Below are 20,150 nucleotides of genomic sequence, written 5' to 3'. Positions count from 1 at the left end.
CTGAAATTGAGAACCTTTATTCCTAGAGGGAAACTTGTTAAAATATCCCATAAGAATTTTTGTTGCCGGTATTTCCTTTCAGACCCTCTTTAGGTTTGTATGATAGTTTCAACCAATCTAAAACCACCGGATGAGAGAACAATCTGATATAAGAGACCTTTCTTTCTTATATGGAACTTGTACGAATATCACATGTGGATTCTGAGAGGCATGATGTGTTTTAAGCTTTCTCTTTAAGGTTCTTTCATCTGTTTATTTTGCAATAGATTGTTTGAGGCACTGCAATGTTATTTGTAGAAACAATTATTTGATTGTGTTTCAGTATAGCAGATTTTACCAAAAACTGATGTACATGTATATATTTATTATTTTATATTAACCGTTTATAAAGAGAAAGTAAGTATTTATTAAATACATAATAAAAAAAACAAGTATTACTGAAGTCGGTCATCCTTTTATATTGCTGAATGTCCTACTATTATTAGATGACACTACCAATGTCCAAACTCATTGCATTTAAATGTACTCAATATGAAAAATCATGCTGTTGACTTCTGTGGTGCATCTTCACACATGCATGCAATGAATTCTACAAAAAAAAATCATAAAAATCATAAATTGCTCCGAAAACTAACAAGTTGTGACTGCACTCAACGGAGAAGATAGAATAGTTTAACAATGATACAGTTTTGAATTGACAGACAAAAAACAGACACTTCGACTAACACTGACGATTTCTGAATGAAAATAAAACCACTTAAATCGTGTGATTGATAAAGTCGGTTACTGTGTTTTTTTTATCCGTTAACCAAAAAACCACGAATTCCACTAAAATTGGATTCACCACAGACTAGGCATTGCTCCGAGATATGCTGCGTTTATAACAAAAAATGATGATAATTTAAAACGCACGTGAAAATTCCTTGTTTTGTGTGAATACGATTTTATGTCTATTTAATGTAAAAGGAAAAGACAAAAGATACCAAAAAAAGTAGAATCACAAATCAAAAGTCGAAGAAAATGGGACAAAACCATGACCATAAAGAAAACGACGGAAAGACGAACAATAGTCTACAAAACACTACACCTGAGACCAAAAACTGAACAATACAAACCCCGCCATTAACCGAGGGTGCACCTGAGACCAAAAACTGAACAATACAAACCCCGCCATTAACCGAGGGTGCACCTGAGACCAAAAACTGAACAATACAAACCCCACCATAAACCGAGGGTGCACCTGAGAATAAAGACTGAACAATACAAACCCCACCATAAACCGAGGGTGCACCTGAGATCAAAGACTGAACAATACAAACCCCACCATAAACCGAGGGTGCTCAGGAAGGATATGTAGATCTGTTCCACTAGTGAAACCCGTTGTTTGCGCATGAAAAGTAAAAATTCGGTGATGTCACAATCGATGAAAAAAACGGGATTGTAACTCACAACGATTGTAACATACCCATGGCCATCAGTGACACAGATCCGTGACTGCTAACAAAATCATGATGGCGTCCGTTATACTTTGAAGGAATGCCTTCACCTTTACCATCAATGTTCTGAGTATTCGAATAATAAAAGTTGTCTTTTCTTTAAAAAAAAATGTATCCATGCTTTCTGCTAGATTAATAAATGTTTCACAAAAGAAGACTGAAAATAGTCGAGTTTGTGTTGCATGTCTGTGATATATGTTTACACAGTTTTGGCTGCTGGATCCCAATAATTGTCACATTAACCTATTATGTCTGTTTGGGTTGCTCTCTCAATTTTGTGAATATAACGGAACTATAAACTACTCCCATACAAGAGGAGTTTTAGCTAGCTATAAAACCAGGTCTAGCCCACCATTTTCTTCGGAAAATGCCTGTACCAAGTCGGGAATATGGCAGTCTTTTTTCACTTGTTCTGTTGATTCAGATTGATGACGTTTGATTTTGTCAGTTTTTATGGACTTCCCCACTTTGAATTTGCCTCGGAGGTCGGTATTTTTGTTATAGTTTTTAAAACTGTTGTTGTGTAAAACATTTATCAGTTATATATATGACTTTAAAAACATGTGCTAGTATTTCATAATACAAGTGTTTGATTCATCAATTTGTTTATTATATTTCAACTAACATAGTGAAATGAGAAATAAAATACATTCATGAGTTACAAAAGTAGCTTTATACTGTGCGTATTGCTGTGTGTTTATTTATACTACATTGGCTAGAGGTATAGGGGGAGGGTTGAGATCTCACAAAACATGTTTAACCCTGCCGCATTTTTGCGCCTGTCCCAAGTCATGAGCCTCTGGCCTTTGTTAGTCTTGTATGTTTTTTTTAATTTTAGTTCATTTATATGTTTTGGAGTTTAGTGTGACGTCCATTTTCATTGAACTAGTACACATTTTTGTTTAGGGGCCAGCTGAAGCCCGCCTCCGTGTGCGGGATTTTCTCGCTGTGTTGAAGACCTATTGGTGGCCTTCGGCTGTTTTCTGCTCTTTGGTCGGGTTGTTGTCTCTTTGACACATTCCCCATTTCCATTCTCAATTTTATGTATTAAAACAAAAATATATCATTTTTCAGAATTTTACAGTAAATACATTTTTGTGCAGTTATGCAGTTGTTAACTTGGATTCTACTGTTTCGTCCTCACCGTTCAACGATTTTCGACACTGTTTACATGATTATGTTAGTTGTCAAAGAATAATATATAATGTTTATCAAAATATATGTTTTAGAATGAATTGAATGCTTACCATCGAAATCTATTCTTCCATCTCCATCAATATCTACTTCAGCAATCATTTCATCAACTGTATAACAACAAAAATTATTAATGATAAAATAATACATTTCAAAGGTAATTTCAGAATAGGGACATGATAAAAAAATGTATCTTGACGGAACAATGAAAAAACAAAAGTCGGATAGACAACACCATTACGACGAAATATAAGACAAAACTAAAATAGCAAATATTACAGAGAAACTACTATAAATCAGATTGAGCCTCTTTATCCGTACATGTATCACTGCTGTCTAAAACAACATACACGGGGAACTGCCTTTCATAAATTGTGTGAACACTGTTGGACACCATAACTAACAAATGAAGGTTTGAAGTGTTTTGAGAATGCATATTTCGCATAAAAACTACAATGACGAAATAGTCATTTCCGGGATATCAATGTCGTTAGCGACACTGGATATGTTCAATTTGTCGTAGTCTCAATCCAGTTCATTTCTCGTTCATGACATTTTCCTGGATAATATTATAACAATACCTTTACTTGTCATGATCAGCTAGTCACGTGTTATTAGTAAGAGATGATAATATTAGTTAGAGAGGGAACTACAAGCCTTTTCAGGGTATCTTAGTTCAACTGACAAGCCAGAACACAATAAGGAGAGATTTTTTTATTTGTTTTGACTGATAAAGTTTTGAATAGAAAGAAATTATCTCACACGCAAAAATCGACAAAAACTCACACCCATTTTTTTTATTTAAGTTTTACATCTATCTATTAATGAACAAGTTAAACTAAACTATCACATTTTGTTAAATGTAACCAACAATTCTTTTTAAATTGATAAAATATATTAAAAGAATGTCATTATATCTTAAGATTTTAAGATTTTAATTGTTTGATATAGAATAGAAGACGAAGTAAACATCAATGAGACAGCAACCCAACGACATAAAATATCGCAAAACTTGAAAGTTTATTTTATGACTTACTTTCATCCTCTGTTAAATCTTCACCGATGCATTGCAATACTGCCCTGAGATCTGATGCCGTAATGTAACCACATCCAGATTTGTCAAAAACCTTAAAACCAAATGAAAACTTAAAAAAAACATGCCTCTCTTTCATTGACATCACTTGATTAGATGTACAATCTCTAAATCTTTAGTCACTTACTTCATGTAATTGCAGGCAGTATTATTCTTCTATAACTTTCTTATAATATAAAATATTTAACTTATAAATTTTACATTCTTTGACATATTACCCGTGTTGTACGTTTACTATATAGCTATACCCAATGTAGCACATTTTGTTTTTCGTCATTGTTTTGTACATAAATCAAGCCGTTAGTTTTTCTCGTTCGAATTGTTTTACACAATATTTGTTAACTTCTATGTCATTTGGTTTCTGATGGAGAGTTGTCTCATTGGCAATCATACCACATCTTCTAATTTTTATATCTATTGTAGCATATAACTTACTCTAAATCTTGTCTGAGTTCCTCTGTCTATTGTAGCATATAACTTACTCTAAAGGCTTGTCTGAGTTCCTCTGTCTATTGTAGCACATAACTTACTCTAAAGGCGAGTCTGAGTTCCTCTTTCTATTGTAGCACATAAATTACTCTAAAGGTTTGTCTGGGTTCCTCTATTTATTGTAGCACATAACTTACTCTAAAGGCTTGTTTGAGTTCCTATGTCTGAGTTCCTCTATCTATTGTAGCACATAACTTACTCTAAAGGTTTGTCTGGGTTCCTCTATTTATTGTAGCACATAACTTACTCTAAAGGCTTGTCTGAGTTCCTCTATCTATTGTAGCACATAACTTACTCTAAAGGTTTGTCTGGGTTCCTCTATTTATTGTAGCACATAACTTACTCTAAAGGCTTGTCTGAGTTCCTTTATCTATTGTAGCACATAACTTACTCTAAAGGTTTGTCTGGGTTCCTCTATTTATTGTAGCACATAACTTACTCTAAAGGCTTGTCTGGGTTCCTCTATCTATTGTAGCACATAACTTACTCTAAAGGTTTGTCTGGGTTCCTCTATTTATTGTAGCACATAACTTACTCTAAAGGCTTGTCTGAGTTCCTCTGTCTGAGTTCCTCTATCTATTGTAGCACACAACTTACTCTAAAGGCTTGTTTGAGTTCCTCTATCTAATGTAGCACATACCTTACTCTAAAGGTTTGTCTGGGTTCCTCTATTTATTGTAGCACATGACTTACTCTAAAGGCTTGTCCGAGTTCTTTTATCTATTGTAGCACATAACTTACTCTAAAGGCTTGTCTGAGTTCCTCTGTCTGAGTTCCTCTATTTATTGTAACACATGCCTTACTCTAAAGGCTTGTCTGAGTTCCTCTATCTATTGTAGCACATAACTTACTCTAAAAGTTTGTCTGGGTTCCTCTATTTATTGTAGCACATAACTTACTCAAAAGGCTTGTCTGAGTTCCTCTATCTATTGTAGCACATAACTTACTCTAAAGGTTTGTCTGGGTTCCTCTATTTATTGTAGCACATAACTTACTCTAAAGGCTTGTCTGAGTTCCTCTATCTATTGTAGCACATAACTTACTCTAAAGGCTTGTCTGAGTTCCTCTATCTATTGTAGCACATAACTTACTCTAAAGGCTTGTCCGAGTTCTTTTATCTATTGTAGCACATGACTTACTCTAAAGGCTTGTCTGAGTTCCTCTTTCTACTGTAGCACATAACTTACTCTAAAGGCGAGTCTGAGTTCCTCTATCTACTGTAGCACATAACTTACTCTAAAGGCGAGTCTGAGTTCTTCTGTCTGAGTTCCTCTATCTATTGTAGCACATAACTTACTCTAAAGGCGAGTCTGAGTTCCTCTATCTATTGTAGCACATAACTTACTCTAAAGGCTTGTCTGATTTCTTCTATATATTGTAGCACATGACTTACTCTAAATGCTTGTCTGAGTTCCTCTTCCTCATCCTCCTCTGATTGTTCACTGATACCTCCCATGTTGGCCATTACTTGTACAAATTCTTCAAAACTGAACGTCCCATCGCCTATTATGAAACAAAAAACAAGTCTAGATAAGTATATGGCATAAGCCTATGACAATGGTGTGGTGCATGCAGGTATGTATTGCTATTTGAACTCGTTTCTGTGTTATGATCTGAAAAATCTGAAATTTATCGATTGCCCAACCGAAGCTTATCGTTCATAAAATAAAGGCTCGTCTATCACCTTTCTAATCTGAACTGTTTGTACCATGCACTTTATTGGTTTACCAAGCAAAATAGAATTATAACATTAAAATAGTTTTACTTAATTGACAAAACATGCAAAGGAAATTACAGCTTTACATAAAAGTGTTAATTCAGCAGAATTATCTGATAATGAAAGATATTGAAATCATAATAAACGTCACCATTTAGTATGTTTTATTTTTAAACAAAAACTGTTGAAAGACGTAAGTTGTTTCTTAAGAATTTATAGATCAGGTTTGAATCCGCTTGTAAATTATATATATTTATATCTTCTTTTGATCATTTAAAGGAATTATATATATTTATATCTTCTTTTGATCATTTAAAGGAATTATATATATTTATATGTTCTTTTGATCATTTAAAGGAATTATATATATTTATATCTTCTTTTGATCATTTAAAGGAATTATATATATTTATATCTTCTTTTGATCATTTAAAGGAGTTTACCTTAATAGTTTCATTCAAACTAGTGCAATTTACTTTATTTGAATAGAAAGCGTCCAATTTGATATGACTAAGACGTACATAAGACGACAATCTCATGACGTACTAGAAAAATTAAATAATAAAATATCCTGAACCTGTAAGTGTGTTATTTATTGGCCATATATATAAATGTGTGTTTGTGTGTGTGCAAAAATTATCACATTTCTAGTTCATTGATATTTTTCGAATGGCGATAAGCTATTGCTATCTTGTTTTAATAATAGCTGCAGATTTCAGTCAGTCCTGTTTCTTACCATCAACATACTTATAACGAGTTATAATGGTAAACGTCTTCAACATTCTCAAACAAATTGAATTTCATAAAATCGCAATAGTGCTCAACTATCCACATTGCTTTTAAAGAACCTTGCGTTTTTAATCTGACAAAAAAATCAATTGACTATTATGAATACCTGTTGTTGAAACCTTGCCCCTACGTCTTTCTTTAAAACCTCAAACTCGATCATTATTAGAAGTTTATATGATCATTTAATACCTCTTAAACATATTTTTTCTATACAACAAGATTCAATCATCAGACAATAGAATAAGAAATACACATTTTTCGGCAGAGACTGTGCAACGAAACTTTGTCCAAAGAAATACAACTCTTGTGAAAAATTTCAAAAGAAAATACATGCAATTTTTATCAATAGGATTAAAACAACGAATAATACATTTTTATAAATGTGCATGGCAATTAGTGCAATTTCCGTCAAACTACATTGATATATATTGTACGGTAATCCGGTACAAGAAAAGGAAACGCTAAATTTATTAACAAATATTTAACACAAAGGCAGCTTTACAGATTGAAAGTATAAATTCAAAATGAACACAACTCTTTATAAATTTCATGCATCCGAAGCGCTTTTCTGGCAGGAACGCTCTAAGCTGAAAATTTGAAAGCCAAGGATGTATAATAAAACAAAACAGTTGAAGAGCTATATGACGAAAGTACATAAAAGATAACCAATTCCGTGCAAGCCCAACCTTGCCCGAGGGAGTTGAAAACGTAGTTTCTATATAATTTCTAAATTTATAACTGGACAATGTTAGAAAGGTTTGTTATAAATCATGTCAGTACCGAAGTACTGACTTCTAAGCTAATGATATCATATTAAACGAATAGTGAATTTAAATTCCCGATCAGTTAATAGAGACAGTAATGTCTTAAAACCAAGATGCGTTCAGTTCATTACTAATTTGAAAGTCATTAATACTTTGAAAGAAAGTTGAAGCGTAAATATCCTTAAGTTAATGGAACTAAAAATAAATGTTATATTCAAGATTTACATCATATCGACAAATACAAAAACAGGAGTTATTCCTATCATTTAGATAAAGATAACTCGAAAAATATGTTACTAACTGAATTCCTTTATGTTTAAAAATTGTCTGAATCTTGGTGTTTCTGTTATCTTGCCTTCGCTAGACACGATTTAGAGCATTTTGTCTTGTCGACTTTTTCGACTGCAAGTGAAACCACAGCCGTTTTGGGCATGAACCTTTTTTTCTTTTTTCTTAGTGTTTGATTATTTCAGAAACAAAATTTCTTCTTATCTCAACTTTTTTTCATTTAATTTTTGTGTTTTTTTTTTCTCCTATTCACACGTTTCTGTTTTTGTAAGATCGTACACATAGGAGCAAGAACACTTTAAATAACTATATATAAATAAATGTCAGGACAAATCAATAATGACCATGTTAAAATGATTTTACTGTAATTCCTACGTGTAAATAAAATTTACTTTATTTCATTTATCATGTAACAATCATTACAATATGATTGAATAAGTAAAAAATTTCAATTTTAGAATCTCTTAATTTATGGGTCACTTTTTCAATGTTCATCGTGTTAATTAACCGGACCATACGCGTATAGAGTAAAATCAATCGAGAAACAAGGAAATTTTCACAACTAGAAGAACCTTTGAAGTGGAACAAACTGCATATGTAGGGAGAATACTAAACAGAAAAGACGAAAAAAAAAAAAAACGAAATAGAAATACATTTTGAGACGAAAAAAACGAAATAGAAAAATATTTTGACACGAAATTCAAATTAAACATATATAATGTATCGACATACATACCATCAATATCTATTTCCTTAATCATTTGTGATATTTCGTCAGATGATGGGAATTGCCCCAGATTTCTCATAACTGTTCCTAGTTCATCTGTACTTATGGATCCGTCTCCATCTTTATCAAACAGACGAAATGCCTCTCGTAATTCTAAAAGTTAAAAAAAAAAAAAGAAACATTCGTGACCATTTGGAGTTAAAAGTACACCATTGTTTTTAACTAGAACATTATTGATTTTGAAAGTTCTTTTGGATGTTTTATAAAACAAAATGGGGCTCTGATTTCCGAGAATATCTATAACTACACTTCTCAGATATGAGGCCTTGAACGAAGCCCATAACATTTAATCGAAGTTTAATAATATTACTTCCATATTTGTGGTAATTTGAAATTAAATGATACAGTCTGAAACCATGCTGTTCCAATATTCCAGCAACTAAATTTGATCGTAAGTTATACTGAAATGTTTATGACTTAAAGAGTATTTTTACTCATAAGATTATTTGTGAAATGAGTTAGCGGTGCTTAACCAAAAAATGTCCATAAAATGTATTGGCACGAGGTAGGTAGGGAGACAGGAAACACAACTTTACTTTTTGGCCTTTCCAAATTGCGAGAATAGAGTGTTTGTAAAAGTATATGATGGAAAATATCCTCATGGGACGACATTCTCCTTGCTTGAGAAATTCAATTAAAATATTGTATCCTATAAATATTTTCTGATGGAATAGCAATATTGATTTCTTAGATGCTGTAATCACCACAAGTGACACTTCATGGAGTCTTTGTATTATGAAGAAATCGATCCTCTTAAAAGTGTTGTATATATACAACATGAGTAGGATTCGCATGCAATAGAATTCAATGTTTACATATTTGTTTCCTTTCCATATGCGTTAAGATTTCCACAAGATATTTCAACGACAACCACTGAATTACAGACTCCTGACTTGGCACAAGTATACAAGGAATATGGCGGAGTTAAACATGTTTGTAAGCGTTCAAAACTCTCTCTTACCATAGACAGTGCTGTAGATTTCCCATAATTAAATCAAACTCGGTTTAATTTCACACCGTGAGGGAAAAAATGTTTTGGGAAATAGGTCGTGCCTCACAGATTGGGATCACCCTATCGCATAACTTTTGATGGTTGGTAGTTTGAGCGTTGCTGGTGAAGGTTATATCGGGTGGAACAAACTTATGTAGTGTCATTTTCATTTTGGTTTTTGTTTTCTGGATTTTATGTTTTGTATTTATACTTCTAGCACTTCGACCGGTCTTTTTCAAACGGAGTGTAGAATCAATTATACCACTTGAAATTATGCAAACTGCAGACATATTTCCTATTACAGTACCCTCTTCTGTATGTCATTACAACTATTGATATATAATGTAATATAGTTATATATATTCATACTATTTATGAAGATTTTTTAAAATTAAGACTATATATGTATTTGTAAATGCATCGACTTTGGTAAACTCAATCTATAATAAGGTATAAATGCTATCGACTGTTTAGAATAAAAACAAAACATACCACGGATTTTTGCCTCTGAATATCGCTGTAGTATGCTACTCTCTTCCTGAAATGGCATCAAATTAAAAAAGATGTCTTTTAAAATTCTAAACTATTGAGATCCTTATATAATTTTTATATGCGGGATATGCGTGAATGATACATAGTCCAACGACACAAAAACTAAGACACATCTCATGTTTATTTTATTTCTACACTTACCTGGTAAAGTTTTTCGCCTGGATCTCACCATTAGGATACTCGAAGTAGAATTCATCAAATTTTTAAAGTTCATCAAAAATAATATTTATAGATTTTACACAACTAAAAAGTATTGTCGCACTCCTCAAATATTGAAATACAAGCACAATTTATTTCATCATTGATCATTCGTCATAAAATCAGTAGTGGGTACGTTTTGGATGTCAAACTCATACGACATGCGACCACAAATATATATCTACATATAAGCTAAAATGTCAATACATTTGTTTATCAACTACATGTGGAACTCAATTAATTAGAAATATATATACTATTTGTTCAATGACGTCTATACATGTTACTGTAAATGCGTAATTACATGTCATTACAAGAACTATAATTGTGTGATGACAGTGTTCATGGATTTTGTCGGTAAAAGCACGATACATTACAGTTAACATATTTCCACTGAATAAAAGCAGTGATTAATTCAGTGGGTTTATTTTTTTCAATTTTTTCATTTCTTGAGATATTTTCACGCTTAATTTGTAAAACATTACATTTTGAATCTTTATGGGATTAAAATTATAAGCCTGGTATCTTTGATTAGTTTTTATAAATAGCTATATGAGATGAAGTATGATTTCCAATAAGACAACTTTCCACCAGAGACCATAGCATGTTCCCTAAAGGTATACCACTAATTCGGCCCGGTCAGAAAGAACATACAAGAAAGAAGTACATATTTTAAACAAAATAGTTCCTACGCATAGCTGTAACTTTGTCAATAGGTAAAATATCTTGGTAATTTTGGTATTAAATGAAACTTACGGAATTAAGATCCCTGTAGAACCCTTGTTAAAAGTTTATTTTGAATAGTAAAAAAATATATGTCATTAAAATAGGAGGGCATATTTGCCCTGTTGCTCAGATCAGAAGTACCTGTTTTGTGCTACCCAACTTCCGGGAACCTGTGCGCTCTAATATGCAATTAAAGGTATGTTGATTTTTTCAGCACAAGTCAGGATAAGGTATAGTCAGGAATATGACAGTTGTTTTCCATTCGTTTGATGTGTTTGAGCTTTTCATTTGGCCATTTGAAAAGGGACTTTCCGATTTGAATTTTCCTTGGAGTTCGGTATTTTTGTTATTTTACTTTTTTTTTGACATGAAATGACTACCACTTTAGACTTAAGACAAAGTAGCTATGAATGCTTGAATTTGCAGAATTTAACACAGAAAGCAAGGGGGCTATGAATTAGTGGTGTTATTCCTGAAGGTATGGATATATGATACGCGATACGGAGCATGTGCTAAGGTGTTTATGATATTATAGGTAAATATCATCTATATTGTTAGATATTCGTATATTCATAACAGCAGTACCAACTTCTAATTATATACGTGCATTTGATCAATTACAATTATATTTACCGCAGACATTTTCAATGTTACTTCTTATGGTGTACGTCAGTGTTGAAACTGAAAATATATAACAATAAGCATTATTAGATATAAAAATAAGAAGATGTGGTATGATTGCCAAAGAGACAACTCTCCACACGAGACCAAATGACACAGAAATTAACAACTATAGGTCTCCGTACGGCTTTCAACAATGAGCAAAACCATACCGCATAGTCAGCTATAAAAGGGCCCTAAATGACAATGTAAAACCATTCAAACGAGAAAACTAACGGCCTAATTTATGTACAAATTAATGAATGAAAAACAAATATGATACAACATGTACACAGAAACAAACGACAACCACTAAATTACATGCTCCTGACTTGGGACAGGCATATACAGAATGTGGTGGGGTAAGACATGTTAGCGGGCGCCCAACCCTCCCCCTAACCTGGGACAGTGGTGTATGGGTACAACATAAGAACAAACTATAAAAATCAGTTGAAAAAGGCTTAACTCATCAGATGGATACAAATAGAAATACATCTAACAAAAACACAGAGTGGACGTGGCAGGGCACTTATACATCCCCACAACAAAAAGACACTAAGTACAGATCTGAGAGTACTCGCAGTTACTGACAGCTAGTTCAAAGCAAATAACAACTAATAAAAAAATCATGCATCTGAGACTAAAATATCAATCCGTGCACATCCAACTTCCAATGGATTTAGTTTAAAGACGTCATTAACAGTCAGAGAAAAACACGACCTTGTGCAATGCCAAGATAAAGGTATCGACAGATTGTAGAGCTATGGATGTGCATATGTATATAAAAATGTTTAGTTTGATTTTAATTTACTGATAGCCAAATCAATATTAATACCAATAAAAACAATATTCAAAGATCTAATTACAGTGTTGAATTGGTAACCTTTTAAGAATAAGTTTATTTAAAAGATCGATAAGTTTACCCGGATCGTATCTAAATTTCCGGGCTCGGTAAACAACATCTCCGTAAAAATTAGGATGTGCTATCCCGTTTGAAATAAGTTTTCTACAGGTACAACCAAACTTCAAAACCAAATTTTTATATTTATGGAAGAATTTAGTAAAGGTTTTAAGTAATTTGTGGTAACGAAATCCCTGACTTAATAATTTACCAGTAAAACATAGATTACGTTCATTGAAATCCAAAACGTCGTACATAAAACAACAACTTGTTTAATTCTCATGTTTTTATCCTGTACATGAACTCTTCGCAATACTGTCAGGAAAATAATGGTTTGATAAACTGGCAAAATGTGATAATGTGCTACTCAGGTCTGAAAATTAGCTTGTTTTGACTAGATTCGAATTAATTGAAGAAGATTACTGGCTAACAAGACAGAATAGGAATGTAACACAATTTTACTTGTTAGCAAACTCTTGACAATCCAAGTCAATTGAGATCGAATTCCATGAAACAAAGATGTCTTACTAACAATAAGTATAAACGAAATTTCGAGCTAAATGACAATGAGGCAGCGACGTAACATCAAAAACTATCAAGGGACTATAATGTGAGCGTACGTCATACCTGGTGAAAACTACACTTTATATTTCGTGCGTCCGAGGCGGTTTTCTGTGTGTACCTTCATTAGCACAGCGCAAAACTTATCATTTGAAAGCCAGAGATGTGTAAAAATGCAGAAACGTTAGGAGCTATATGACCAAAGGGGATTTAGAAAAGAATAGCCTAATGCACCTAAGGTCGACTCCGCCTGAGGGACTTTGAACCTAGGTTTCTTCGTATTTTTTGAATTTATCAACGGGGAATTTTAGAATAGTATATTACAAATGATATCAGTACGGGAGCACTAACTACTGAGCTGATGATACCCTTGGGTATAATAACCAATAAACCAAAGAACTGTAGTTTGGTACTTATTGGATGACCAAATGTTAAGATTGCTGTTTCAATATTTTTATAACTCTTAAAATCCCAACAATTATCAAACATTGTAACCACAGTCAGTATGATTAATTTTTATTGTAATGAAGTTAAAATGGAAACATCTGAAATCTGTAAATGTAGGGTTAAGATTATAGCAATACGATTTATTGATTGGTTATGTTTTACGCCACATTCAGCACTCTTGGCTATATCATTGTGACCAGTTTTTATTGTTGGAGGAAAATGGAGAAACCAGAGAGAACCATCGACCTTCAGCAAAACTGACAATCCTATTCAAGTAACTTCGGAATCGAACGCAGGTTCGAACTTGACCTGAACCTTTTCCGGTGAATGGTTCTACCTTGGCACTACAGCTCCCTCCACCAACAAATACCAGCCGCCATGATATTGACAAGAGTCATGATCATGGCGTTAAACACAAATCAATCAATATTACAGCAATGAGATAACGATTTCTGATAAACTGTCTATAAATGTTTGTCAAACAATAACATTACCACTGAAGTGCCCGGAGACCCATGACCACTCAGATCTAAAGAATCTAAAAATTTTACTCCGTAAAAAATCAAAAATACTGCATTATTCGCTTATAAAACATGTATAACGTACACATCAAGATGTTACATACAGATATACATGTATGAAGGTTACTTTAAAGTTTTATGACTTTAAAACACGAATAAAATGTATTTATACATATAGAAGTATGTGTAAATAGACACCTTACATGTTCCATTTATCTAAATCACTCTAGTGTAAAATATATCATTTATGCAAGTTGCAATAGCTAACTTAACTTCAAATGAAAATAAACCTATTTTTTCCTTGTTGTTATGGTGTAAGATAATATTACGATAATTAATACAACTAAATCAAGGTGTATAATTATGTTAGTACAATATTGTAGGATCTAATTGTAAGATACACGCGATGGATTCCAATCTTAATATAATGTACGACATATTATTAAGGAATGTTGAATATGAAAAATAGTAGGAAGAACTACTGACAACTATTTTCCCCCTTGAATTTTTCCCCCATAAAAAAGAGGTCAGGTTATTGTCTTCAATCAACATTTTGTGTCTATCGGAAAAACCTTTTGAAATTTTGGGTCCTCAATGCTCTTCGTCTTCATACATTTTAAACTTTTTTGTTTCGAGCGCACTGGTGAGTCTTTTGCAGACGAAAAAACATTCTAGCGCACACAATTTTAATCAAGGTATCTATGAGTTCTAATATTCATTATGTAACACGATTGAGTCTAGAAAATATCTAATTTTCCAAATTTAATGACGAAACATTAAACTTAAGTATAACAAAAGACAGCAGTGGTATCGGAGAATGTATAATCAATATACTTGATCATGAGTATTTACTCGGCAAAGTCATTATGGAACAACACAGCTAGATATACACAAGTTACTGCTGTCGCCTTGCTGGTATATACCACTGCAGTGATATCGTGCGGAATTGTCTCGTTGGTCTCGGGGTAGCGTGCTTGTGTTCTATCTCCAACCGGGTCAAATAAATGACTTTAAATTTGGTATTTAATGCTTCTCCGCTTAGCACGTAAGAGCAAATATTGGTCGGCTCGGAGTCTGAATGATGTGTTCGGGTAATTAGGGTGCAGACATACATGTATTACCTTGTGAACTAGCATGTTAAAAATCCGGTTCAGCTTGTCGTTCTAGTACAAAGCAGGGTTCAAATCACTATCACATTAACATGTTCTCGTTCTGAATATGCACTTAATTCGCCGCTATATAAGACGTTAAACAGCCATTCATCATCATCACCATCATCATCGTATCATACGTAACCTTAATCCCGTTAGTAATACAACTGTCATTCTTCAGTATTTCACTGTTGAAGAAATACACAACCAAAAGTGTTGGTCTAGAAGCATATAGATATTACTTACGGTTACTTATAATTTACAACGCTGTGTGTATATCTATCTCTCTACCTGTCGTTTTCATTAAGAATATGGACATAGTTCGATGATTTTCTTTTGACAAAAGTTAGTTTTTAAATGTGACAATATGCATCTTTCTATCAAGTTTGAGTCAAAATATGGGAAGACATTCGGTTAACGTCTATTAAACATGCAGGTATTTTCTTTTGATTTTACGACGTCGAGTTTACAATAAAATGTATACTTTTGTTGGCATGACACGGTTTATGTTCTTCTCATATATGTTATGATGGTATGATACTAAACCCCTAACGGGAAGGATTGTGCCTGATATTCATATGATGAAGACATAATCTTTCAATCAGTTTAATTGAAGTCTGGAGCTGGCATGTCAGTTAACTGCTAGTAGTCTGTCGTTATTTATGTATTATTGTCATTTTGTTTATTTTCTTTGGTTACATCTTCTGACATCAGACTCGGACTTCTCTTGAACTGAATTGTTATGCGTTTACTTTTCTACATTGGCTAGAGGTATAGGGGGAGGGTTGAGATCTCATAAACATGTTTAACCCCGCCGCATTTTTGCGCCTGTCCCAAGTCAGGAGCCTCTAGCCTTTGTCAGTCTTGTATTATTTTTAATTTTAGTTTCTTGTGTACAATTTGGAGTTTAGTATGGCGTTCATTATCACTGAACTAGTATATATATTTGTTTAGGGGCCAGCTGAAGGACGCCTCCGGGTGCTGGAATTTCTCGCTGCATTGAAGACCTGTTGGTGACCTTCTGCTGTTGTCTGTTCTATGGTCGGGTTGTTGTCTCTTTGACACATTCCCCATTTCCATTCTCAATTTTATTTGCAACTCCAACGACTAATACAGTATATTAGAACTAACCTTCAAGATGTCTACAGATAATATACAAGAATTCAATTAAAATTTCATGAAGAACACGTTCACTCGAGACAAATATATTATCTACATCGGTTTTATCATAAACTATAAGATGGCACATACACAACCTTAATAATCATGTCAATAAGAGACGTGGATAGAAATGATGAAAACTTACCAGGTTTCTCAAAAGCCGTTTCCGTTGCTGCTGTTTCTTCAAAACTACATTGTCGCTTACAAGCTGAGTAATTACTAATTTTGCTTGGTTTATTCCTAACTTGGCGTGTTTAATATCACAGGATCAATAAGACGCTTAAGTCGGAAGCAAATATAATTTGATTGCTTTTAGGTTGTAAATCAACAAAATGTCCCACAAATAGTTTTATTCATCGATAAGACCCGACAATTATTTACATTTTGCCATCAATAAACTAGAACATCTATGGATTATGGATAGCCTTTAAATCTATGAATAATTAATTGGATAATGATAGCTTAAGTACAAATTAAACTTATAATTAAAGCTACAAGTAATAAACTAAAAATGTAACATGTAGATAAAATGTAAATTATCAGACGGACAAAAGTTCCACAATTATACTTGGCTTTATTTATCGTATTTAAATGCAAGGTAATACGACTATTTTCAACAGACTTTAAATACACGTACTTATTTTGTCGTTTGACGTCATGATTTTTGGTGTGTATGTATGCGAGTCTTGACTTTATATATTTTATATTGTGCAGTGGTGGGACTGAACTTTCTGCAGTAGTTGACTCTTGTCTATGTAAGGCTTTAGGCAAGTAAACATATTTTTCCGTCATTCCGTCAATCAAACGTGATTTCGAGTAAATCTTAATAAATTGATTTTTTGCCGTAATATAGCCAAATGCGCTGACAAGGCATTAATTATCCTTAGTCAATATATTTTGTATGTATTGAATGCAAAATATATGCTCAATTTACATTTTATGGAAAAGAAAGTAACAAAACAGAAGTAGATATCTCTTTCAATTAAATGATTTAAAGGGTGATCGGGGAATAGAAATATGGCCACTCTTGGTCTTCTTCCGACAGGCAGTCAAACCCTTGCCAAAGTTTGCGTCCGTTTGGCTGTGCGGGATGTACAAGTAAGCAGCCATGTCCGGTAAAAATGGGGACTTTAAATCCGATGCCTCGCGTAGAGAGAGAGAGAGAGAGAGAGAGAGAGAGAGAGAGAGAGAGAGAGAAAGTGTCACGCTGTCTGCACGTTACGAACCCTTGCAACAACTCTTTGAGGGATCCGCAGATGGCCTGTCGCAAGGCAAAAATTCTGTCCCTATCCAATATACCCTCATTTTGCAGTGGCAGTCCAAATTTTCCAGACTTTCATCCCGGACGGCATCTATTACAGGACCTACCTATTGTATTCATTGTTAATTTGTTCTTGTCCTGAATATGCCTGAAATATTTGCCACTGGACGTTAAGCAGCCTATAATCAATCAATCAATTAAATGATGTATGATTTGATAACATGTAAAGGTTATAGTCCTTGTTCATATCTATGGCGCTGAAACAATGATCCGAAAGTCAACTATGGCGCTAAAACAATGATCCGAAATTCAACTATGGCGCTAAAACAATGATTCGAAATTCAACTATGGCGCTAAAACAATGATCCGAAATTCAACTATGGCGATAAAACAATGATCCGAAAGTCAAGACGGCAACAATAATGAACAAACCGTTTGATGATTAAATATTAATGATTAAAAACAGTTTTCTAAATACCAAAATTAAAGGGGCTCACACATTAATTCATACTATATATATTTGTACCAGTGTCTTGTATTATTTCAAAATTGATATTTCTGATATTTTGAAATTGTACAATTGAAGTGGTTGTGTTTTTCAATATTCTTTATTTAAATGTAAATACAAAAAAAAGCAACCATAATTATTTTCAAAAAATTAAAGTTCGAAATGCACTAAAAGTCCTTAAACTATCTACTGTAACATTTTCTCTAACCGGTTTCACAACTTCTAGATAATCATGGATAATCATGTAAATTTACATTATCATTTATAATAATATCACAAAGTTGTGAACCGGTTGGAGAAAAATGTTGATAATTAAAGGACTTTTATTGTATTTTGAACGTGTTATTGTCGTTTTAATAGATTAACGTTATGCGTTTGGTACCAAGTAAGCGATTGATCATCAAACATTTGGGCTACTGAGAAACAAATAGTTGCTTCCTTGGATGCATAGTCCAAACAAACATTTGGGCTATTGGGAAACACACAGTTGCTTCCTTGGATGCTTGGTCTAAACAAACATTTGGGCTATTGGGAAAAAACATGCTTCCTTGGATGCTTGGTCTAAACAAACATTTGGGCTATTGGGAAACAAACAGTTGCTTCCTTGGATGCTTGGTCCAAACAAACATTTGGGCTATTGGGAAACACACAGTTGCTTCCTTGGATGCTTGGTCTAAACAAACATTTGGGCTATTGGGAAAAACATGCTTCCTTGGATGCTTGGTCTAAACAAACATTTGGGCTATTGGCAAACAAACAGATGCTTCCTTGGATGCTTGGTCCAAACAAACATTTGGGCTACTGGGAAACAAACAGATGCTTCATTGAATGCTTGGTCCAAACAAACATTTTGGGTACTGGGAAACAAACAGATGCTTCATTGAATGCTTGGTCCAAACAGACATTTGGGGTACTGGGAAACAAACAGATGCATCCTTAGATGTTTGGCCCAAACAAACATTTGGGGTACTGGGAAACAAACAGTTGCATCCTTGGATGTTTGGTCCAAAGAAACATTTAACACAAATATTAACATGTCGTTAGATAAGATATATTTTTGATTTACATGTCAAGTAAATATACATAGGTTAAGTATTTATACACAAACTACTTATATTGTATAGCTAAAATCATATAGTCAACACTGAACAAATTAAATGTTATACATATTAAATTGTAGCTTATAAGTATGTACCTAAATATTCGAGAGAGAAAAAAAAACCAAAGTGTTGTTTTGAGTTTGATCGTTGTGCTGATATGTTTCTTACCTTGACAGTCCATCATATTATTAAGGTCACTCGATTGATTGATTGTTAGTTGTTTAACATCCAGTAGCAAATATTTCATGCATGTTCAGGACGACAAGGTCGATCGAGATTGATTTAATGACCACAGAGTATAAAGAATATCTATACAATTAGTACAATTATAATAAATACGACCTACCCTTAACTTCTGTTGACACAATGTTATCCTATTAACTTAACATCTGTCTCACGATCGTTTCATGCATAAATTATATACACTAACAATATCAATAAGTCTTGCTTGCCGGCATTTGTCTATTTTACAACTTCAGTGTTTCTTAGTTGACCTTTTAAACATTTATTTATTTCATTTTCTCTTCCGAAGTTTATTATGCTTAACGGGTAATGTACTTTTGATAATTATCTTTAAATCCCAAATGTGTGAGGTAGTTTTTTTTAACAGTTTTTAAGTATGTTTAATCAATGATAAAATATACGATAACATAACATCTTCAGACTCAGTGAGGTGCAAAAGAGGTCACATGACTTAGCAAAACAACGTTTCTAGTGACTAAAAAGTCACCATAAGCCCGTTAGAGACACCTTGTATGACAAGACCTTGATATATAATCGTTTTTTTTTTTTATA

The 20,150-nt window shown here is 33.3% G+C and overlaps 1 protein-coding gene across 4 annotated transcripts; it reads right to left on the bottom strand.

Moving 5' to 3' along the window:
- Positions 1 to 349: 349 nt before the first annotated feature.
- On the bottom strand, positions 350 to 19,822 carry LOC127700821 (calmodulin-beta-like). Of its 4 annotated transcripts, none has more exons than XM_052204500.1 (8): positions 19,702 to 19,822; positions 11,718 to 11,765; positions 10,101 to 10,146; positions 8,567 to 8,710; positions 5,666 to 5,775; positions 3,727 to 3,817; positions 2,744 to 2,800; positions 350 to 589 (listed from the first exon to the last, which is right to left on the bottom strand). In XM_052204500.1, the coding sequence occupies exons 2-8, from the start codon at positions 11,724 to 11,726 to the stop codon at positions 540 to 542; spliced, it is 507 nt and encodes a 168-aa protein (XP_052060460.1). In that variant the 5' UTR covers positions 11,727 to 11,765; positions 19,702 to 19,822; the 3' UTR covers positions 350 to 539. The 4 variants fall into 4 exon arrangements, with proteins under 4 accessions (XP_052060460.1, XP_052060459.1, XP_052060458.1 ...); XM_052204499.1 differs by lacking the exon at positions 19,702 to 19,822 and adding an exon at positions 16,632 to 16,904; XM_052204498.1 differs by lacking the exon at positions 19,702 to 19,822 and adding an exon at positions 15,572 to 15,701.
- Positions 19,823 to 20,150: the final 328 nt, after the last annotated feature.

Source organism: Mytilus californianus, unplaced genomic scaffold (assembly GCF_021869535.1).
Source record: "Mytilus californianus isolate M0D057914Y unplaced genomic scaffold, xbMytCali1.0.p SCAF_5, whole genome shotgun sequence".
Taxonomy (NCBI): Eukaryota; Metazoa; Mollusca; class Bivalvia; order Mytilida; family Mytilidae; genus Mytilus; species Mytilus californianus.
The sequence above is the reverse complement of the archived record's forward strand: the minus strand, read 5'-3'. Positions and strand labels throughout refer to the sequence as shown.